Raw genomic sequence first — 24,463 nt, 5'->3', positions numbered from 1 at the left:
GGTACCTGACGAGAAAGATGGAAGCAAGGTGGGTTTGGTCATGCTGCATTAACAAATATCCCAACAAGACATTACTTCTCATTCATATTATACACCCAATGAGTAAGTTGTGGGAGGCTCTGTTTCCTGCAGTGATCTGATCCAGCTGACGGGGCAGGACAATGAAAAATTTCACTTTCAGAGAAGGACCTCTGAAGACACCCTACAGTCAAAGCTTTGGAAATTATACCTATAAATTTGCTCACGTGCCCTCAGCAACCACAGGGAGCTGAGAAATACAGCCTTGCAATGTGTGGTAAAAGCTACAAATTTTTTAATGAATTAATTACAATTTATTTTTAAAATTAATTTTAGTTTACATGGATGTGCGTGCATTTGAGCATATGTATTGCACCATGTGCCTTCAGGAGCCAGCAGAGGTCAGAAGAGGCATGGGTCCCCAAGAAATGGAGTTACTGCAGGTTGTGAGCCACCATGTGGATGCTGGAAACTGAACCCAGGTCCTCTGTGAGAGCAGCAGGTACTTTCTGTCCCTCAGCCGTTTCTCCAGCCTCAGCTGGAAAGGCTGAAAAGATGTCAGGAGGATCTTAGGACTTTCCCTATGTAAATATTCAACGACAAAAGAGAATAGCGTGTCCTAAGATGGAACTGCTGGGGGAGCTGTTCTCAAGAATTTCATATTGGCAGAGATAGAATCTTCTGGAACAGTATTCAATACACTTCATAGAGAAAACCGGCAAGAGCAGCGCTTTATGGTTAGAACAGGACACTGGGTACTGTAAAATCCCAAATGAAGTTGAGTCCATTCATGCTTCAGGTCACAGGGCAACGCACCAAATTCTAAGAGAAAGAGGGAGCCTCCAAGGAGAAATATGAGCGCCAGCTTGGAGCAAATGCAGTCAAACACCAGCTCTAGCTAGATGGGCAATGAACAGGACCACACAGGTAAGTCACCGGACAGATGAAAGCAAGAAGAACCGGTCTAGTGGAAATTCTACGAATAGGGAACAGTGGTCTGCCAGGAGTAGTGGCTCATCCATGAAATTTCGAGCAGTCGAAAGGCTGAGGCAGGAGAATCACCAAAATTCAAGGCCAGCCTAAGCTACACTGTAAGACCCTGTCTTGAAAAAAAAAGTCATAGAAATGAAAAATGCTTTAGGACCATCAATATAACCAAGGGAAGTGACCGAGGAGAGTTTGGGGTGTCAGGTTGGCTCAGCACAGAGAAGTCCCTTTCCACGCTATCAGACTGCAGACAAGAAGAGTGTAAGATCAAAGAGGAAATGAAGAACATATGCTAAGCGTTTAGTATTCTGTTGTGCTGCTGCCCACACTAGGGAGGCTTTCTCGCTTCTGCCTGAGAGCCACAGGATTAAGTAGAGCTGGAGGATTAAGATGTGCTAAAATTTTCCTGAGCTCTGCTTGTACTCCTGCCTGTTTCAGCGGAATCCCTTTCCTCTTATCTCAAGAAAGCAAAGGTTTGCAAAGATGTCCTAAGACATGATTGACACTGCTATCCTGTTAAACTGCAAGAGCCCATTTACTAAAGAATGACCTAGGGGCTGTCTGCAATAGCTGCACCTCTACCTATGCTTAAACTGCAATAGAAACTTCCCTTCAGTAGCCAAGTGATGTGGGAGTGATTTCTTATTAATAAAGAAACTGCCTAGACCCATTTGATAGGCCAACCCTTAGGCAGGCGGAGTAAACAGAACGGAATGCTGGGAGAAAGAAGCTGAGTCGGGGAGTCGCCATGATTCTCCCACTCCAGACAGACGCAGGTTAAGATCATTCCTGGTAAGCCAGCTCGTGGGCTACACAGATTAATAGAAATGGGTTAGATCAATATGTAAAAGCTAGCCAATAAGAAACTGAAACTAATGGGTCAGGCAGTGTTTAAAAGAATACAGTTTCCGTGTAATTATTTCGGGTAAAGCTAGCCATGCGGGCGGCCGCGTGCCAGGGACGCAGCCCTGCCGCTTGTAACACAACAGCCAAGGACCTAGGGACCACTCAGGGATGCTCACACAGAGAGAATCCAGAGACCACTGATGGTTACATAGAATTCAGCACCATGGCTCAAACTATAGAAGCTGAAAAACAAACAAACCATAGGATGGGGTTGGACTCCAGAGCTTTAGCGATGTCTACTGCCTGCTGGAATACAATACCTGGTATTTGGTTTGTTGAGAGCCTCATTTCTATAAGTAGATGACCTACAAGATGCTGTTAAGAGGACGACAAAATACAACAACATCCTCTCATGGACGGGAGTGGAATTTACTACCCAGTGATGGGAATCACTGGGCAATTTGGAACAAACAGTATTTATAAGCTTTAATGTCAGGAGCAGGGAAAACAATGTGTGCTCCCCCTTCCCACCTCCATTTGGCAGTGCCCTGAAGTTCCCAGTTATAGCAAAAAAAAAAAAAAAAAAAAAAAGCCAGGAAGGTGAGTGAGCCATCCAGACTGGCGTGTGAAGGGGTCATTTCAGGAGTTGATGAACTGGAGAAAGGATGCCCAGAGAACCAGTAAAGCACTGATCCCAGGCGTGTCTATGAAGGAGAGCTGCCCACAAGTCAGCGGAGCAAGTGGGGAAGTCTAGTTTCAGTGTGGTTAGGCCACCATCCGATCAGCCTAAGCCTCAGACACAACAAAACATGAAGGTGAGGTCTCTGTTCTCAGTCCTGATGTCCTGCCTGCGACATCAGAGTACTCCAAGCACTCTGAACGCCAGGACCTATGCCACTGAAGGTTATAATCTGTTTCCTTGATCCGGAAGCTTTTGGCTTGGACTGAGCTTCATTGTGAGACTTCCCAGTGCCCATAGAAAGATCCTTTGACTGTATTTATGTCTATAAGTGTCCTGCTGGGTCTGTTCTCTAGAGACCCCTGGCTAATACAGAATAGGAGATGTAAAACAACCTCTGTATTACAAAGGATCAGCTACCCAAGAATCCCTACTGCTGGAAACTGACTTTAGCAAGACCACGGGATACAAGATCAGTAGCAAGCATCAAATTCAGATACAACAATAAGAGATGGTTCTAAAGTATTATGAAAATAAATGGGGAAAAGGGATAAATAACTCAGAATGTGTGAAGATCTATAAACTGAAAATTACATGCTGATGAAGATAATAAACACTGTTGGAATAAAAGGAGACCTAAGTAGACCTGTTCAAAGTAATGTGTGGGTTCCACATGATCTCAATCAGAATCCCAGCAGGGCCGCCATAGAAACTGACAAGCTTTTCTAAAATGTATATGGAAATGCTAAGAACCTAAGATGATAGGAACAAGTTCAGAAAAATAACAAAACTGGAAGACAGCAATAAGCCACAGACAGACACTCGCGTCCAATAGTCTCCATCTCGCTGCTCTCAGGCAAAAGCAAGTTCTCATCCCAGCGCCACTATTCCCTATAGAGACCTCCATTAGGGGTGGGGCAAGGTCCCCTTCTCCTAATTTCCATCACTGCTATGACTAGATCATCACCCTCCCACCGTGGTCATCAACCCTGTCTCCCTTGAGCCTTCTGCCATCGGCTTTGATAGCTTCTGCCTTGAGTGTATTTTGCAAAAAGGATCAATAAGAAGTTTGGGAGAGTCTTTCTTTTGTCTTCAACTCTTTTTGTTTTTGTTTTGTTTTTGTTTTTGTTTTTTTGTTTTTCGAGACAGGGTTTCTCTGTGGCTTTGGAGCCTGTCCTGGAACTAGCTCTGTAGACCAGGCTGGTCTCGAACTCACAGAGATCCGCCTACCTCTGCCTCCCGAGTGCTGGGATTAAAGGCGTGCGCCACCATCGCCCGGCTTTGTCTTCAACTCTTATCGGTATCTGGGGTATCTGCATCTACACGAGGAAGAGCCATTGACAAGGTTCAAACAGTCAGCTGTGCTAGCCAGCCTTGGCTTGAGTTCCTCGACTTCATTCCATTTGGCTACTCCATAAACAAATTTCCCATTGCCTCTTCTCATCAAAGGACAGTGAACAAGGATGAGACTTCACAGTCCAGGCCATCCCAGGCTTGAGCCTGCACCTTAGAGAAAACATCATTCCCAAACTTCAATTCACATCTCCTTGGAGGGCTTTATGTAAGACCTTGCGTCTCACTGAGTAAAGATTCCAAGAGGAAGTCCAGGGCCTTGGGGCAGCAGACCAAAGACTCCATAACCCATTAGCTTATAAAATAGCAGGACCGTTTGGCTAAATGTATGCCGATGGTTCACTGTTAGAAGCTGGATCCTTGGGGCTGGAGAGATGGCTTAGCAGTTAAGAGCACTTGCTGCTCTTATAGAGGAACAGAGTTCAATTCCCAGCACCCACACGGCAGTTCATAACCATTTATAATTCCTGTTCCACCCTGCTCTGGCTTCTGTGGTCACCAGGTACATACAGGCAATTTTATACTTGTACATATAAAATAAAAATAAGTAAATATTAAAAGCTTGGAGTTTAGGAGGCAAGACTTCAGGAGTCCTCGGGTCACTGATAGAAACCCTCCTGGGGGATTGTGGGAGCCTGATCTTTCCTCTTTCGCTTCCACTCCTTTGCCTGCGGTGAGGTAAGTGGCTCTTTGGCAGGGCATGCTCCAGCCATGCTATGCAGGCTCACCATAGCCCAGAGCAGAAGGCATTATTTGATCACACACTTAAAACTCTAAAACTATACAACAAACTAAACCTTTCCTCTTCCAAGTAGATTTTTTTTAGAATAAATTTTATTATTTTTTTCAGCCTCCTCCCCGTTTCCCATTTCCCTTCCCCTCCTTGCACACATCGCCCCTTCCCCCTACTCCCCTACCCCTCTCCCCCTCCCTCCCACTCCATTCCTCCTCCCTCTCGAGAATGAAGAGCAGTCCAGATTCCCTGCCCTGCAGGAAGTCCAAGGTCCTTCCACTTCTATCTAGGACCAGGAAGGTGAGCATCCAAACAGACTAGGCTCCCACAAAGCCAGTTCATGTATTAGGTTTGAAACCTAGTGACATTGTCCTTGGCTTCTCATCAGCCTTCATTGTCCGCCATGTTCAGAAAGTCCGGTTTCATCCCATGCTTATTCAGTCTCAGACCCGCTGGCCTTGGTGAGCTCCCAATAGATCAGTTCCACTGTCACAGTGGGTGGGTGCACCCCTCGTGGTCCTGACTTTCTTCCAAGTAGATTACTTGGATATTTTTTATAGTGCCATAAAGTGATACACACAAGTGGTCCCCAGAGCCCGAGATGCCCTGGAGGCTTGCTGGCTTTTCCAGGAGGTGGTGGTCATACTGTCTTTGTGATTACCTAGAGTCTGATTAAGTTCTTTACATGCAGGGAGAAAGCATACCTGGGCTCAAGCACTAACTTAGACGATATCAGAAAGAGATCTTAGAGTAAGCAAAGTTCATTCACTCCCCATTGCAGTGGGCTATGAATGGCCACGCAGGCACTGGACACTGCTCCTGAGCAGACCCCAGCAATGAGATGCGTGGACTATGAAGATATGTAATGGAGAGCCACAAGAAATAGTTGGTACCAGAGAAGCATCCCTGTGAACCTGCAGCTCTGGCTTCCCCCGTTCTCATGGGCTGTCACTTCGGTGGGTACTAGGAGCCAGAACTTGGCCCATTTCCCCATGTGGATAGAGCAGGTGTTGGGGATACTCCCTCCAAAATAAGCATAGGTACATCCCATGTTACCACCGTCCTTTTTCTCCCCAGGTTGGAGGCATCTATCTTTGGAGCCTGTGGTCCACAGAAGTGGTTTCCTGCCATAGGCCAGAGGTCTCCACTGTAAACAGTCTCACCACCAACAAAGAGGTCCTTTGATGGCAGCACAGCTTTCAAAACATTTTAGCCACTTCCGGTCAGGCCAAGGAAAGGACTGGGTTGACTGTATTTTTAAGCAGCCACTTTGGGTTTTCAGGAAAATAGCCCTTGAAAGAAGACAGGCGGGTGGGGGGGGGATAATATAGACAGCATTTCCATGTGCCCTCCCCACTTTTTCTTTGAGACAGGATCTCACTGTCTGGTCCTGGCTGGCCTGGAACTCTTCATGCAGATCAGGCTGGCCTTGAACTGACAGAGATCCACCTGCCTCTGGAGTGCTGGGATTAAAGCATCATCATCGTGCCTGGACAATATACTCCCTTTAAAAAGGATCAAATTCTTTATGTAAGAACCATAGGCAACTATAAGATTTCTTCCTTTATCATTTAGTTACATTTGCTTGTTTGTTTATTTATTTGTCATTTATATATTGGTTGCATGAGCATGCCACTGTGTGTGAGGAGGAAAGAAGACATTGTTCTGGGGTCAGTTCTCTCCTCTTTCCATGTGGGCTCTGGGGTTCTAACTCAGGTCACTAACTTGATGTCAAGGGTCTGTACCCACTGAGCCATCTCACCAGCCCTACGTATCATTTTAGAAGTCAAACGTAACACCATGTAGACCTTGATGGAGTCACAGCAGAGACTGTAATCATGGTAAGCTCATTTGTGAAGAGGTCTTTCAGCCATGCTTACCCTGCTTTGATTTGTCAGAGGCAGGAAAATGACCTGGCAAAGATGGAAACGGGGGCCCCAGAAATCAGAGCTTCCAAAGGACAATCTACAACGCTTTGAAATACGTTTCCCGGAAGGATGATCCTCAGCATCCAGCCACCTGGATGAGTCAGGAGCTGAAAGGATTCGCTATGCTAATAAATCTTCCTCCCGTTTCCAGGAGAGGGAAGGGCACGCATTAGGCGCCCCCCAGCCTCACCTTCAAGGTCAGCCGCACAGCGTTGCAGTTCTCCTGCAGCGGGTTCAGCTTCAGTGTCTCCCCGAGGTTGCTGCATCCGGATGAGTGGTGCTGCAGCTCGCAGCAGACGCACACCTCCACGCTGTCGAACTTTATCTAAACAGGAACACAGACAAATCTCGCATTAGCACGGCATCTGGCCTCCGAAGTATGCTCTGAGGTCTGTTGTGACACAGCAAGGACACGTGAAATGGCTCCATTGGAAACAGACCAGGACAGCTAAAACAGTTTCCATTGACCAAGGCCACGAATTACTTCGACTTCTTTTTTTCAAAGCAATCATTAAAAAAAAAGAAAGCGGAGCTGGAGAGCTGGCTCAGCGGGTAAGAGGGTGCCACCTGCACACTGGTATCTGAGTTTGAATCCCTAGAGCCTAGGGGAAGCTAGGCAAGGCAGTACAAGCCTATAACCCTAGTGTTCCTATAGCAGAATGGGAGGCAGAGGCAGGAGAGTCCCTGAAGCTCACAGGCAAGCCAGTTTGGAGTGTACAGCGACAAAGAACATAGATTCTGAAAATCTATCTTGAGAAAATTCTTCTCTCATACAATACATTCCAGCCACAGTTTCCCCTCCCTCCACTAGAGGCACTGTCTCGAGCAAGGTGGAAGGGGAGGACAGATTCCCAAGGTTGTCCTCTGGTGGCACATGTGTATGTCTTCTCTCTCTCTCTCTCTCTCTCTCTCTCTCTCTCTCTCTCTCACACACACACACACACACACACACACACACACACACACGCAGAAAGAGAGGAACGTTATTTTTTAAGCAGTCTTTAAGTTGCATGAACTGCAGGTGAGCTACAAGAATAACTGCAATCTCAAAGATACTCCGGCATTTACTGCTCTGTAGAGATGAGCTTTGCCCCCTTCTTCTCTCATGGCCAGAAATCTCCTCTTACTCCATCACTCCATGGTCCCTGGCATCCTGTCCATCCATCAGCATGCAGCCCATCTTAATCTTCAAGGCTTGGTGGGGTTTCCCATCCCCACCTCTACCTAATAGTTGTTTTGTTTCCCTGGAGTTTTAGCTTGTTGTCATACTACATGAACAGTCACTGTCAGGGGACTCTGGATAAATTAAAATAGCTCAGAAAATTAAGGGCCATGGGAGGAAACAAATGCATTCATACATAGAACTTTGAAAAACAGTGGCAAAGCAGGAAGTAAGGTATGAGGTTCTCTGCTACAAGAAAAAGAACAGATTTGCCAGTGCCTGAACAGAAATGGGATTTTAAAAAGAAAAGAAAAGCAAACCCGGATATAAAATGCCTAAACAGAAAACAGTCGCTTAAACCTGTGGGATTTTATTCAAAGCTGATGTAACATGAAACAAATTCTTTCCCGCAGACTAGCAGGTGCCCACTTCCAATACATCCTGACAAACGCTTCACACCAGGTGACTCAAAGTGCCCATGTTATTTTCAGACAAATATTGGCCCGCTGTAACTGTAACAAATGAGTTTTCATCGAATGATGGACTGCGAAGGATGGCACCATGGGCACCCATGTATCATGCCTGTCATTCCTAATCACTGGATGTGGGCAGGACGCATCCACCACATCCGCAGAGCTAAGGAATGTGCAGGGATTCATCAGGGGCTGGCTCTTCCTACAAGGCATGCCCCCTGCAGGTATGCAGCTCTGGTCCCCAGATGCCAAGTTGCCTTTCCATCTGAGCTGTGTCCCTGGACAACACCCACACCAAGCTCTTTCCCTGAGTCCCTGTAATTCTCCCCCACACTGCTTACCTAGGCTTCTAAGTGTTTATCCACAGTGCTTCTTTTTTTACAAGCCTTTGCTTTCCTCGCGTGCAAGCTTGTATCCCCAGCATCTCCACATCAATCGACAGGAGAACGGCTTCGGATGCATCCCAGGACACCCTCAAGACTGGGCACTGGGGATTTTGTGACTGGCTCTCACCAGCCAATGTGAGCAAAAGGGATTGGATGGGATCTCTGAGCCTCAACATCCCTACCTAGGCTTTGTGATTCTGCACCCTCCTTCCAGAACTAATTACCTTCCAAAGAGACAAGACTAAATTCTGGGGAACTGAAAGCCCCTACCCCAGGCCTCATCAGGAGATTCATAAAGTATAGCTATATATCTGTTTTTCCCATTGGTACAAGCATACATGACATTATTATGAAAAGGCTAATAGTTTTCATATTATCCAAATGAAACCTCTACCAACAAAGGGCATAAGCATTCAAGCTCACCTGCATCTTCGCCAATTCTCCCTAGGTGATGCTGGACTCAGACACTGCTGTCTGTGGGGTGTGTCATACGATAGCATCACATTTTAGGAGATGGGGCCGCCTTCAACCTTGCCCATTTTCTTCACCATTCATTTTGTGAAAGAGAACACACACACACACACACACACACACACACAAGTGTTCAAGGCAAACCCAGGCAGGCCTCCTCTTCTCTGTCCAGGAAGCTCATCACCTCCCTCTTTGTTTTGGGGATCACTTGCATGCTTCAGTCTGTATATTTTACCATTGACACTTTGGTTAATTTCACTAACTTTATGCACTCAGAGTGTTACTATATTTAGATGCAGGTGAGTGATGTTTGTTGGCATCATATTAAATGGCATAAATAAGTTCTATTTTTATGCCTAACCTACTGATGGACATTTGAGTTGTTCCCAGTGCTTGGTAGTTGTGGTGGTTCGAAAGAAAATGACCTACAATGGGAGTGGCGCTGTTAGGAGGTGTGGCCTTGTCAGGGGAAGTGTGTCACTGTGGGGGCGGGCTTTGATGCCTCTGGCTTAAGCCTCCCTTAGCATGACAGCCACCCAATTTCCTGTTGCAAGCAAGACAGAGCTCTCAGCTCTTCCAGCATCACACCTGCCTGTATGCTCTATGCTCCCCATGACGATAATAGACTGAACCTCTGAAACTGTCTGAGAGCCATCCCAATTAAATGTTTGCTTTATAAGAGTTGCTGTGGCTGTGGTGTCTTTTCACGGCAACAGAAACCTAACTAAGGCAGTAGTTAAGAGTAAAGCTGCTTAGCCATCCTGCATTCCAAGTCACATACACAGAATTTCATTTGAGGATAAATAGACCTCTGAATGGAGCTACTGGGCCTCTAGGGGTCTTTGTAATAGATCATGCAGGAAAATTTCCACTGTGCGTGTGTGTGCGTGTGTGTGCGTGTGTGTGTGTGTGTGTGTGTGTGTGTGTGTGTGTGCTCTAACCAATTTACATGCCGCCAGAACAGTGCCAGTGTCCTTAACTTTCATATTCTGGCTTCATAATTTTGGCAAGAAAAGTAATGAAGGGAAAAGTTCACCAAAATGAGAGACTAAGCCAAGAAGAATGCACGCAGGCAAGAGATAGAGGAAATTCTAAAGCAATGAGAAAAGAGCAAACAGACCCTCTCTGTGACCAAGCGAGTCACACTGAAGCAGGAGACAGAGGCTCTGGAATCTATTCCAAAAATGGGAAACAAAGCTCGCCAAAGCCACAGGGGCAGGCTCATATTGACAGATTCTCAGTCCTTTTGGAGCGCCCAAGGAGAATTAGAAACAGGAATGTAGGACACAAAACACAGCATAATAAAACCATGATAACTTCAGACTCCAAGAGCCAGTACATGCATACATGGTTCTGTTGAATATGTGGCTTGCAGACCCCACAGTTTCTCATGGTATAAAATTGCCCTTTTCATCCTCCTAAGACAATTACCGTAGGGCAAGTTTTCAGCTTTGGTGATGTCCAAACATTTACTCGTATGTTCCAATCATTAATGTAACAGCTTTTCCTGAGCCCTAGATGCTAATGATGTTCTACTGGTTTTCTCTAATGGCCTTATATGTTTATCACTATTTTTTTTATGCACAAGACTTTCATAGTTATTTTTTATGTAAGAGGCAAGACTTTGGTTGAGGCTGATGATCTGTGCCTAGAGATGTTTAGGTGATCTAATACCTGCGGCAAGGCCTTCTCCTCTGCTTTGCTTCAGACCCATGTGAATCCACTTCTGGCTTTACTGGTCTGTCTGTCTCCACCACACGCAGTCTTGATTACTGCAGCTATAATCCAGAAATGGAAAAGACGTTTCCTTCCCATTTTATTCATTTCATTTTATTCTTTTCTCCTATTTTATTTCCTCCTCTTACTCCCATATATGCTTTAGAATATGACTGTCAGTGTCTATAAAAAATTCTCGCTGGGATTTTGATAGGCGTCAAATAACCCTGCGCATCAATTTAGGAAGAACGGACAGTGATTTTTATGTTATGTTTGAATTCAAGAATAGGGCACGTCCCTCCACTTCCCTTGATTTATTTCACTACTGTTACAGAGTTTTCAGTGAATGAGCCTGACACACACTTTGTTGGAGTTATACGTATTTTGAGTGACTAGAAATGATACTTCACTTCAGATTTCAGTGTCTTCTTTCTCATTCCCAGGGTAGGCCAACACATCGAACTGTGGGTTTCAGCGTGTCCTGTAACCTTTCCAAACCCATCTGTTAGTTCTTTGTGTTATCTACTTGCATTGTTTGCTGTCCTTTAAAAATTTTCATTGGGATTTCAAACGAAGACATCAATGCCATCTAAATCGAGTTGGTTTTACATCATCCTTTGCGATCTCTATGCCTGTAATTTTATCTTCTTGTCTGACTACGCGGGCTGGAACTCCCATCGCTGTGGCCATGCTGAGTAAGACCCGAGAGAATGAGCAGGCTTGCTGTGTTCTGCATTTCAGGGGGAAAGTACTCATTCTTCCAGCACCAACTGTGTTAATTGTAGGATTACGCAGCCATGCTTCCAGCTTGAGGGCATCGCCTAGGCCTACTTTTCTAAATCTTTTTGTTTGTTTGTTATATTTTTCTTAAAAGTATGAGCTCACTTTCTTAAATTCCTTTAGACATTATCCAGTGAGGAGAAGGCTACTACAGTTGGTGTGTGGAACCCGAACCTGCAGTCAGGTTAGGCACAGTTGTCAGTTCATAAAAAAAAAAAAAAAAATCTTCCGAATAGTCACAGCTGATTTCCAGTGCTACAGATCAGATCAGAGACTTCTGGCTCCTTTTTTTTTAATGGAAAATTGATTTTTTTTCATACAATATTTTTTAAATCTGATATGTTATTTTTTTAATCACAAGAGGACTCAGTTTTGCCAACTGTCCTTCCTGCATCAGCTAATACAACCATGTGGCTCTGTTTCTTGGTCCTGTTGAACGAGTGGATTAAATTGATTGGCTTTGTAATGATGTGTATGATTTAGAAACATGAATATGTATTTCCTTGTGCTATTTTCAAGGACTTCTGTGCATATATTACTGAGTAATCTCCGGGTCTCTTTTTCCGCATTGTCTGTGTACTTTTGGTAGAATGATACCAGTTTCATTAAACCAACCAAGGAGTGTAACTTTCTCTTCTATATCCTCAACTAGCATGCAGAAATGATATTAATTTTTAAAATATTTGGTATATTTGCCAGTGAACCCTTCTGGATCTGGCTATTTTGTTCTGGGGAGTCTTGAAATTATGGTGGATTAATTTTGCTGTTCCTCAGTGTCTCTATTATTTTTTTGTTAAAATTAATCATATATAAGTCTATGGGGATCTAGCGCAGTGTTGATTTTACATTGTGAATTTCGTTACCCCAGTTTACAAATCTGTCATTCCACAAACCAATTCTTTTGTGGTAAAACACTTTTTTTGTTGTTGTTGTTGTTGTTTTTTGAGACAGGGTTTCTCTGTAGCTTTGGTGCCTGTCCCGGAACTAGCTCTTGTAGACCAGGCTGGCCTCGAACTCCCAGAAATCCGCCTGCCTCTGCCTCCCGAGTGCTGGGATTAAAGGTGTGCGCCACCAACACCTGGCTTGTGGTAAAACATTTTAAAATCTACCCTTAGCGATTTTTTTTTTTTTTTTGGTTTTTCGAGACAGGGTTTCACTATGGCTTTGGAGCCTGTCCTGGAACTAGCTCTGTAGACCAGGCTGGTCTTGAACTCACAGAGATCCGCCTGCCTCTGCCTCCCGAGTGCTGGGATTAAAGGCATGCGCCACCATCGCCCGGCCTCCTTTAGCGATTTTTAAACATACACAGTATTGTCATTTATTATACACACCACTGCGCAATAGCTCGCTAAGGCTTATTCCTTCTGTCTTCCTCAGTGGTTCTCAACTTTCCTAATACTATGACCCTTTAATACAGTTCCTCACATTGTGGTGACCTCCCCCAGCCATAAAATAATTTTCATTGCTACTTCATAACTGTAATTTTGCTACTTTTATGAATCATAATGTAAAAACTATCTGATACTTTTGATGGTCTTAGGTGACCCCTGTGAAAGGGTAGTTCGACTCCCAAAGGGGTCGTGACCCACAGGTTGAGAACCACTATCTAACTGAAATTGCGTACCTTCTGACCGGCACATCTTTTTCATGTCTCCTGCTACAGGGATTATCATTCTGTTCCTATGAGGTCGTTATTTGGATTCCAATATAAGTGGCTCACATGGTGCTTGACTTTCTGGGCCTGGCTTGTTTCACTTAGCACAGGACCCATGTTTCTTACAAATGACAGAATTTCCATCTTTTAAGGGCTTATCAGTACAACGGGATGTAACCATCGATCTAACAATGGGCTTTCAATCTAACAATGGGCTTTCGTATTGTTTCCATATTTTTGCTATGAGGAGAAGCAATGAACCCACCTGTGTGTGTGCCGCCATTCCTTCCAGCACACATAGTTCATATCCTTGGGACACAGACCAAGAAGTAGGGTTGCCAGATCACATGGCAGTTCGATATCATTTCTGCAGAACTCCTACACTGTTTTTACAGAGTGGCTACGTTAATTGTATTCCCACCTGCAGTAAATATATTGGTAAAATGGCGCGCGATTTCAATAGACTGAAGAAGCTGGCGTCACTGTAAGCCAATTAAGAACAGGAAAAGAGTTATGTTTCTTAAAAGTTCTCACAGATAAACAACAAGCATTGTTAGACTGGAGAATCAAGGCAGGTACACATCTGGCTCCTGGATGGAAAGAGCTGCAAACCCTCCAGATGTGAGTTTTCCCAAGGAAGACATGGCAGTGTGATGGGTGTTCAGTCCGAATCCCAATGTTGCAGGCTGATTGGAAGATGGTACTTTAGAGATCTTATAGAAAAACAATACATGCAAGAATTACCCTGAACGTTCTTTACAAAGAATAGCCATGGGAGGGGTGGCTCTCAATCTCATGTTCGAGGTGCTGAAATCAAAACACTGATATAATGGTTTTAAAATAAAAACCAGTAAGAGAGGGTCAGGAAGAGGAACAATGACCCAATAGAGTGCGATGCAGGAACAATGACACTTCAGACTGATGTAGGGAAAAAGCAGTCTACTTACAAGGAGCGAGTTTGGTGGTCGTGTGAACTCATGCAGCCACTATGGAAGTCACTATGGGAAGCCTCAAAAACACTAAAAACAGACCCAGTCCATGATCCAGCTATTCCACCCCCATCTGTCATCAATCAGTCACACACATGACTGAGGTTCAATGGGTACAGGTGCACTGCTCTCAGTAGCTGTGTTATGGAACCAACCTAGATGCCAACAATAGAGGAGTGGATAAAGATAAGGCCATGTGCATATTCAGTAGACTTTCATTCACAGGTAAGGGAGAATGGAATTAGGCAATTTTTCAGGAAAAGAGAGGCAACTGGAAATATCGTCACCTTGAAAGAAGGCCGTCAGTCACACAATACCCCATTTCCTCTTATTTGTGGTCCCTACATCTCACACAGATGCATAGAGATGAATTAAAGTAGAAACAAAACTGTATGGAACAAGGAAACTAATGGGAAGGGGAAGAGTTAGTCGAGGGATACAGGGCATTGCTCAATGTTTAACGTACAGTCGGATGTAAATATGCAATGTATATACACAACAAAAGATGCTTAAAGTTTAGGCAAGAATGTATAGAGATTAGAATTCTCTTGTACATTCCCTTGTCTATTACTGGCAAGAAGGCAAAATGGTGTGGCCTTTGTGGGAAACAATGCAGCCGCATTTCTTCTTAAATTGGAATCACTGTGTATCTAGCAAGTGAAAAGGAGCCACATTCGCAGAAGGGCGGCCACTGTGGGATCCTGCTGGGTGGGGCAGGAAGGAGGAGGGAGAGTTCTAGTTTTTCAAGGTGGGAAATGTGTAAAGAAGAAGAAAATGGGCTTCATGATATAGTACAAATGGTTAAGGTAGGAAATTTTAAGATGTGCTATAGTGATATTTAATTTGTATTTTAATAAATAAAGCTTGCCCAAAGTTCAGAGTGCAAAGCTAAGCCACTAGAGGCCACGGAGTGGTGGCACACACCTTTAATCCTAGGACTCGGGAGACAGAGGCAGACGGATCTCTGTGAGTTCAAGGCTACCCTGGGCTACACAAGATCGATCCAGAAACAGATCCAGGTGGGTGGTGGCTCACACCTTTAATCCCAGCACTAGGGAGGCAGAGGGAGGAACATAAGAGGGAAGAGACAGGAAATCACTGGAGTGTGGAGTCTGAGGTTTGGTAGAGACCCAGTACAATCTAGGCAGACTAAGGAGATCATCCCTTAGGTCTGAGAATTGGTAGAGGTAAAAAGTCTCTCTAGTGGTTTACTGCCTCTATAGCCATCTCTGGGCTTTTATTATTCATGCTACAAAGTGTGTTTTCTGCCACAACTGAAAATTAACATCTGGTTTTCACAGACTTATTCATTAATTAAAATAATGACGGCAATAGAACACGACATTGGCTCTGTCTGATCTTTAGCAGGGTCCCAGAGAGTTATGTGGTTCAGTGATACTTTGAGTACTCCATGACCTTCAACAGGTGACAGCTATATCCCAGCAAACTATTGTAGTTAGGAACACAGACAAGCCACAGACGGATTCCCGTACTCAGCCTCACCTACCTCAAGCATGCTCAGAATGCTCCCATTAGCTGCAGTTGGGCATAGCTGAGCACAAAGTCACCACTTTGCTGCCCCACATAATCTACTGAATAATGAATGGAAAACACAAGAGTCGGTAGGCTTTCAACGGACATAAAGTAAAAATCCTTGTGACTTTGGCATGCCCTCCGTGAGCCAACAGTTCACTCTCGCTGGCCTCCGTCTCCCTTCTCCTGCCTTGCCTCCCCTGGGCTAATAACTCAGCTCCCAGGTTCAGTCTTCCCCCGGCCTGTCCTTTGGCAGCACCCGAAGGTCACACATCTAGCTCCTCTGTGCTTCTAGCAGAGGACGGCAGGGGTGGGGCATTCCTCTTTTTGTTGTGTAAGCTCTTTCTACTCCCAGACAGGCTGATGGACCATAAATAAGGGGGGCAGGTTAAATGCGCCAAAGAGATTCACAAAGAATTACTGTGGTTTCATTTGCAAAGCTCTGCTGTGTCTTTTCCAGTGACCCCAACGCCAAGGGGGCACTCTTGAAATAAATCTGTCAGCTGCCAGCACACCCAGATGTCAGGGTCAGGGAACTAATCATGAGCTTTCCCGAATTCTTCTTGGAATTAATCACCAACTCGGTGAAATAACTGATGGAAAAGATTTATTCGGATGTCCCTTTCCTGGGGCCACTAGAGGGTACTTTGGAGTGAAAAAAATAAAATAAAATAAAATAAAATATGCTTTTCAGCTAAACCAACCTGCCTTCCTTTCCCCGGGATGACCCTGCAGTGCGGAAACAGTTTTGCCTTTAGCATGAGCTATTTCAGTGTCAGTAACGAACACAGAGGTGGAGCTAAGATTATGTAATGCTTTGATCCACGTTCATGAGATGGTTGAGAAAAACCACACTCATCTCTCACTGCCCGGTGAACATCAGACACCCCATCCTGCTATAATATAGAAGCAGAGCTGATAGAGTCAGCACAGGAGAACCCACAGATAAGAGGGTTTTTTGTTTTGTTTTGAAAGATGGACTTTGGGAGCTGGAGAGATGGCTCAGAGGTTCCAAGTACTGGCTCCTCTTTTTAGAGTACTGGGGGTTTGATCTCCAACACTCTTACTGCAACTAATAACAGCCTGGAACTTCAGTCCCATGGGATCTGACATCCTCATCTGGCCTCTGTGGGTACCGGGCATGCATATGGTATACACATGCAGGCAAAACACCCATGCACATAAAATAATAATTCAAAAAATAAAAGGTGACTTTCTGAGCTAGGTTGGTGGTCTGCACTTGCGATTCCTGAACTGGGCAGGCAGAGCTAGAAGAGTGACGAGTTCAAAGAGAGCCTGACCTATGGAGTAGAACCCATTCTACAAACTAAATCAAACAAAAGCACAGTAAAGGAGCCGAAGTCCAATACAGCCAGGCTCACAAGTCCTGCCGGCGTGGTTCTGACCCAACCACACCCACCCCCTTGCCCACGGTTATCGTGTAACACAGACTTGACAGTGGGACTTGACTGGTACTGATGGAGTCACAAGGAAAGAGAGAAAAGCAACCATGTGGCATATTCCCTGTAGTTCCTTACTGTGGGTTGATTAGTGCAAAATCAGAGGAGCCTTTTTAGGGACATGTGACCACCCATGGCATGCATGCCAGGCACAGGGTGCTTACTCAGTCACTAGAAATCCATGAGCCACTCTGTGCCGTCAGCACTCTTCCAGAACTTGGAAGCTTTACTCCCTTAGAGGGGAGCTCAGGGTGTGCACAACATGGATTACGAGGTGAATCACAACTATGCATCTAAAGGAAAGGACAAACTTGCCAGGCACCCACGTGTCCTCAGCTCGTCTTCCAAGACCCACTGCTACTGTGTTAATAATGTGCTCTTACCACTAGTACCATTTCCTCTGTGAAACTGGGTGTGTCCGTGTCTGTTGGATACAGGTTTGAAGCTGTGATGTCTTCTTGATGGATTGTGCTTCTAATCCACGTGAAATGATTTTCCTCTCTTCTGACTAGTTTGGGTCTGACGTCCATTTTGTCAGATACTGGCACAGTGCTACACTCGCTGTTTCCCATGAACATCTGTTTAGAATACCTTTTCCCACCCCTTCAACCTGAGGCTGCATCCGTCTGTGATGCTGTGGTATGTCTCACATATGTAACAATAAATGGATCCCATTGTATGACTGAATCTGATAGCTTGTGTCTTCTGGGTGGGAAACTATAACCGTTAATAATCAGAGTTAATACTGAATAATATGTATTTTCTCTGGTCATTTCATTGATTTTATAGTGTTTGGTATTTTGTATTCCTCATTGGCTTAACTGCTCTACTAGATGTAACTCATGTTCACTCCACTATCTTTGATAATCTAAAAGAAATGAAGGAATGTTTAGATGCATATAACCTACCAAAATTAAACTTAAGATGAAATAGATTATTTAGAGAGAGCTAGAGCAAATGTTCACACTGAAGCAGCAACTAAAACAACCTCCCAATTGAAAACAAAATCTAGGCCCAGATGGAGCCACTGCTGAATTCTATCAGACTTTTGAAGCAAAACTAACACCAATAATTCTCAAACTAGTCCACAAAATAGACAGCTAGAATTAGCCAGACACTAAATCAAATTTAAAAAAAAAAACATTTTAAAAGGGATAAGAAAATTACAGGTCAATCTCTGTACTGGACATAGATGCAAAAAGCCTCAATAAAATATTTGTAAACCAAATGCAAGAGCACAACAAAAAGATCATTTACCATGATCAAATTGGCCTTATCCCAGAGGTTCAGAAATATACACAGATCAATACATGTAATAGATCACACAAACGGACCCAAGCATAGAAATCACATTAGAATCTCAATAGACACAGAAAAGGCTCTTGATGAAACCTGGCATAAATTTATGAAGAGACCTCTGAAGTGATGAAGAAAAATGAAACACATCTCAATACAGGAAGGGCTAAGTATGACCCACAGACACGCTGCACCCTGTGGGGAAAACACGAGGCTTTCCCACGCAAATAATGAACTCTCCTGCCTCCACTCTTGCTCAACACAGTACTTCAAATGCTACCAAGGTCACCAAGACAAAGAAAGGAAATGAAGGCATACAAATAGGAAGGAAGAAGCCAAAGAATCTATATTTTCAGATGCAATGATTCTCTGTATAGAAACCCTGAAAACAATTTTCCCCTTTTCTGTAGGATGCCTGCCTCCCTACCCTGCTGACTGAACCCAATTCATTTTAGATTTTAATTTTTAATATTGCTGCCTCTTTATAGTACCAAAGGGATAAGCAATCATGAACAGGCATCTCTAAAACTGGGAGTCCACATAAGCCTTCTCTCTTTATAAGTAGATCTTCACAAACATTTTGTTCAGCAGTAGAGAGCTGGCTGGCACACTTGTGCCCGAGTGTGTCAGTGTATGTACTGGAGCTTGTGAATGGAGTGTGGACTGTGTAAACATGGCAGAGTGTTTGAACGCTCGAGATCAGAGGACGTGACCGAGGAGGATCTTCTGTAAAACCTGCAGTTACTCAGGCTGCAGAGACGGGTTGTGCACACAAACAAGACGACCTGAGCTTGGACTCACAGTGCTCGTGTAAAAAGGTGGGCATAGCAGCACACTCTTAGGACCCCAGTGCTGGGGGACGGAGACAGGCAGATCCCTAGATCCTCTTAGCTAGTTTGCCTAGCCAATTGGTGATGGTCATCTGCTGTGAGAGACCCTATCTAAACAAAAATAATATGATGGGCAATAGAGGGAGACAGGCCAATGTCAACCTCTGGCTCCACATCTGAACCCACATAGACATGCACAGACTGTACATATATATGCGCACATACTATATTCTGAGAAAATGGGACGATAAAGCTTTAGTTATGCAGTATGAGAAAGATATCAGAGGAGGAGGAGGAGTGGAGCTCCTATACTTGATACCAATGGCATGCCAGTCAGCCCTTAACACATACACACACACACACACACAAACACGTGCGCGCATGCACGCACGCATGCACACATGCGAACACACACACACAGGCTATTTAAAGAGACAGGGTCTCACTACATAGCCCTGGCTAGCCCTGAACTTACTATTTAGACCAAGCTGGCCTCAGCCTCCTGAGTGCTGAGATTAAATGCATGTGTCATTGTGCCCGGTGCTTATATATTTTAAATTGACAACGAACACACACACACACAGAGTGGAAAGCTTAAATGTAGCTCATTAACAACACCTGACTTCATATACAGTATTTGTGGAACAGCCCTTAATAGCCATTTTTTTTCTACTTTCTTCAGAACTCATTTTACCCTACTGCATGATCTCACCCGTGTGTAGACTCTAAAAGCACTGACCTCATAGACACTGGGGGTAGACTGAGGATCACCAGAGCTAGTGGTTGGGTAGGGCCTGGGGAGTTGCTGGTCAAAGGCTCAGTCACTGCAGCTAGACAAGAGGGAAACAGCTCAAGGTTTGCTACACAGGAAGATGATGACAGTTTCAACACACTGCACTCTCTAGGAGCCAGAGCAGGGCCACCCTGTCAGCCCTGACCAGGGTCTGTGTATGCTTGGCTCAGCATCACTTTCTCCTCAGCACTGGGGGTAGCATTACCTCAACACTGGGGTTTGAGTGTTCTCATCCAGCTCACGTGATTGCAGAGCAGGGGGAATAGTAAAGGGCACGGCTAGCCTCAGCCTGGCTCCTCCGAAGACAACTCGTCGAAATTCACCCCTTAATTTACCCTTGAAAATCAAGTGGGCGTTTGTCAGTGTGTTACTTTCATTAGGACGATTCCGGCCATGAAGGGAGCCTGCTAATAAGAACCAATTACTACTTCTGACTTCTGATGTTCACACCCCAGAATGCAGGAAGACGGTCTAGGAAAAGCTTTCGTTCCCTGTCAAAGGCTAGAAGCTGCTGCATTCTTTTCTTTCTTTCCTTTTGTTTCTTCTTTTTTCTTCTTCTTCTTCTTTTTGGTTTTTTGAGACAGGGCTTCTCTGTAGCTTTGGAGCCTGTCCTGGAACAAGCTCCTGTAGACCAGACTGGCCTTGAACTCACAGAAATCCTCCTGTCTCTGCTTCCCAAGTACTGGGAATAAAGAAAGGCTTGTGCTGCCACCGCGTGGTGTGTCAGAGCATACACGAGTGAGGATGGTGGGAAATGCATTACAAGCATCCATTCCTTTAAGACGGACAGTCTGAGGGGAATTTGTTAGTTTAGGTATGTTAGTTTCCCATTGCTGGGATAGAGCACCATAGGCAATGAACTCAGAAAGGGGAGAGAAACGTTTTGACGCCTGGTTGATTGGGCGTGTGGTTTTGAACTGTGATGAATCAATATTTCATGAAGAGATGTAGCAAACGGAGCTGCACTCATCATAGCCAGGAGGCAAAAATGAAGGAGGAAGGGGATGTGGTCGGGGTTCCACTATCCCTTTCTTAGGGCACATCCCCAATGATTTAACTTCCTCCTTCCAGGCCTGACTGCTTCCCATAGCACCGCGGGCTGGACACTGTGTCTTTCACACGTGAGGCCTTGAGGGACATTCAGAATCCAAACTGCAGCACTATGGCTTCATATTTATTTGCATGTGCATAAAATATTTAGGGAAATGTTCCAAAGGATAGGACTTTTATTCCTTAACTCAGTTCATTAAGCCTAAGGTTTTCCTTCACCTTAGGGGTTCTGTTTTCGTTTCTTTCCCCTTCTTCTGGATCTTCGCTAAGCACTTAGACTACCTGTGAAACAACGAATCTATTTCGAGTCAGAGTCTTTAATATTCCAGTACATTTGTGCCACCCTGATAAGTGATGGAGAGAGAAAGGGAGAATATGAAGGTAAGACTGGGAGATGCCAGCTGGAACTCCCGACATTAGCGCCTCTGTCAAGTGGGGTACCTAGCCGGCCTCACCCACCCTCTTGTAATTCAAGCTTGTTGTCAAAGGATGTGGCATCAGTCCCGAGTACTCTCACAGGTCCGTGTATGCGGTGGCACCACCAAGACCAGCATCCATCATTAAGTCAGACATGCTCCCAAGCCAAGTAGAAAAGCCAGGCTGTCTTGGTATCATCAGAGAGGAGCTGAGGAGCTCCACGTGGAGACTCTGTCTGTAGAGCTGTGGTGGAGGCTGCAACCTCCACCTCCTCCTGGGACTGCTTTCTTTAATTATGTGGACTGAGCTGAGCTTTCTGCCAAAATCTTATCAATTAACACTGCTGTCAGAATGGCTGCACTTTGCTGGCAGAAATAGAGAGAGGTCTGAATCGTGCTAGCTAACGGGAAAATAAGAATCACTAAATATCTTTCTTGATGGAGAGTCAAGCAAAAGAAGAAGGAGGAGGAGGAGGAGGAAGAGGGGGAGGAGGAGGAGGAGGAGGAGGAGGAGGAGGAAGAAGAAGAAGAAGAAGAAGAAGAAGAAGAAGAAGAAGAAGAAAGAAGAAGGAAGAAGGAAGAAGAGGAGGAGGAGGAAAACAGTGAGATGCCTGAGAAAAAGGTTCACGGTCAAATTCACTAGGAAAAGCAGTGTTTCTCAAAGGCTAATGATTGGGGAGGTGGAGGCAGGAGGACCAGGAGTTCAATGCCTTCCTGAACTTATAGCCTCAACAAACAAACGCCAAAGCTTCAAAATGACTGTCCAGCTCAAGTTTTTCTGACTGATGACATTCTAGGTTAAAAAAAAAAAAAATCAAGCTTATCCCACCCTCCCTCATCTTCTTTTCTGTGCCTTCATTGTAAAAGCCCACGCAAGAAGTGCAGTGTGAGGAGCCAGGGGAATCTTGATCAGTGGACTGCCCTCCTGGTGCTGGACTTCATTTGCAAGGGGCACAGAAGGACCCAGGTTCCCTAGTGCTCAGGCCCCTCTTGGTCCTCTAGCCACAGATACAAAGGCCTGCCTGCCAAGTGGCATCCCTTCCTTCCTAGACAGTAAATATAACACAATAAAGCACATTTTTATGGTTCTTTCCTAGTCTTGAACTTAATAATGCAGTACAGTTTTCATGCTCGTCAGAGTTCTCCATGGGAAAGCATGGCTCATAGAAGTGAATGTATTTCTGGGAAAACTGGAAACACTCACACCGTACCTACAAATTACAGCCGTTCCTCCATGCCCATGGAATTCTGGGACTCCAGGACATGCCCAACTCCAATCCCAGAATGCTCGAGTCCTTTCCAAAAAATGGTATAGTATTTGCATATGAACTGTACCTGTCTATTTTAAATAATCTCCGGGTTACTTATGACATGGAATGAACACAATGCCTATGTATATCATCAGGTACATGGACTCAGTACAAGTACCCTCAGTACTTGGTCTAAAGCAGGCTCAAATTTAATCTTCTGGAATTTTCTGGAACTTGTTTTTTGCCTTTTGGTCTGGGAGTTCATGTAGCTCATGCTGGCCTTGACTCAAAGTCCTCCGGTCTTAGGCTCCTAAGTGCTGGGTGTTGTTGGAGTGTTTATGAACTTAGGGTGCTTGCATCTGGAGCTGCAGAACCAGTGGTGGTTGGGTTCTGGGTCACTGATGGAGTTAAGTGTCTCAAACATGCTAAATAAAGAAGTTGGGCAGAGCGATTGACTGGTTGATCTTGGGCCAGGGGGACAGTTACTTAAACTTAAGGTTTCTTTTACTCCTCAACACTGGGAGGACAACATTGTGTTTGAGGGTGAAATTTGAGAACTCAACATCACTTTCTACTTCTTTTTGAGAAATGCCATGTTCTGGGCCTATAAGCTAGTCCCTCAAGATGAGGCTTCCTGGCTCCAGCTGACCTGAGTCTGTGTCTGGCCTGGCCCTCACAGACGTCTCTACTTCAAGAGGTGAAGTACCCTATCCCATCTCTCTGCCGTGTCCCCACAGTAGGCTCCAGTCCTTTAAGGACACATTACGGGATCCAGGGAGACAGACACAGTATGGGGGCTGTATCAGTTATAGGGCCTGGCTGTCAGTTTCATGCCATCTAAAAGTGAGCCAAGAATCGATTTCTCCTTCCCCATTTCTCTTGGACACACAGACACACACTTTAGCAAACATTAAACCCCTGTTAAAGGGGACAGAGAGATGGCTCAGTGGTTAAAAGTACTTGATTCTCTCTCTCTCTCTCTCTCTCTCTCTCTCTCTCTCTCTCTCTCTCACACACACACACACACACACTAGCAAATAATAAAGTCCTGTTAAAGGTGATAGAGAGATGGCTCTGTGGTTGAAAGCACTTGACACTCTTCCAGAAGGCTCTAATTCGATTCTTAGCACCCACACAGCGACTGACAACTATCTGTAACTCCAGATTCTGGGCAATCTGACACCCTCTTCTGTCCTCCTCTGGCACCAGGCAGGCCATGTGGTACATAAACATACACATACACACAAAACGCCCAAACATGCAATAAAAAAAATAGTAGTATTTAAAAGCCCTGCTAGACACAACACCCACCCAGGACACCTGGCTACAGCAGTGTCCTTGCTTCAGGTAGGAGGCAGAGAGAACAGGGACATCACCCAGTGCCTGCAGCCATCTCCCAATCCCCTGAATGGGGGACTTCTCAACCCAAGACATTCCACAGACCCTGACAAAATAAAGGCAGTTCTCTGGAGAGCTCTCAGTTGACAGAGGACTGGCGAGGGTGAAGTCCCAACTGGGATTCAGCAAAGTCCAAGGCTTGCCCACGAAGGCAGCCAGCCACTAACTTGAAACACTGGTGTGATCCAGCCCAACAGGTGTGAACTGGACCACACACAGTGATGTGGGGGCTCCTTGGAACGCTAAGAGATTTATCCTAGTT

General features: G+C 45.0%; 1 protein-coding gene across 1 annotated transcript in view; it reads right to left on the bottom strand.

Moving 5' to 3' along the window:
- Fam189a1 (family with sequence similarity 189 member A1) overlaps positions 1 to 24,463 on the bottom strand; it is a 404,848-nt gene that overhangs the window by 64,089 nt on the left and 316,296 nt on the right. Inside the window, exon 4 of the mRNA XM_041651130.1 lies at positions 6,735 to 6,869. Within this exon, the coding sequence (XP_041507064.1) occupies positions 6,735 to 6,869 (135 nt within the window). The remainder of the gene's footprint in view (positions 1 to 6,734; positions 6,870 to 24,463) is intronic.

This window comes from Microtus oregoni, unplaced genomic scaffold (genome assembly GCF_018167655.1).
Source record: "Microtus oregoni isolate MIOR12 unplaced genomic scaffold, Mior012 000000F_ref0000247, whole genome shotgun sequence".
Taxonomy (NCBI): domain Eukaryota; kingdom Metazoa; phylum Chordata; class Mammalia; order Rodentia; family Cricetidae; genus Microtus; species Microtus oregoni.
This window is presented reverse-complemented; position numbering and strand designations above follow the sequence as displayed.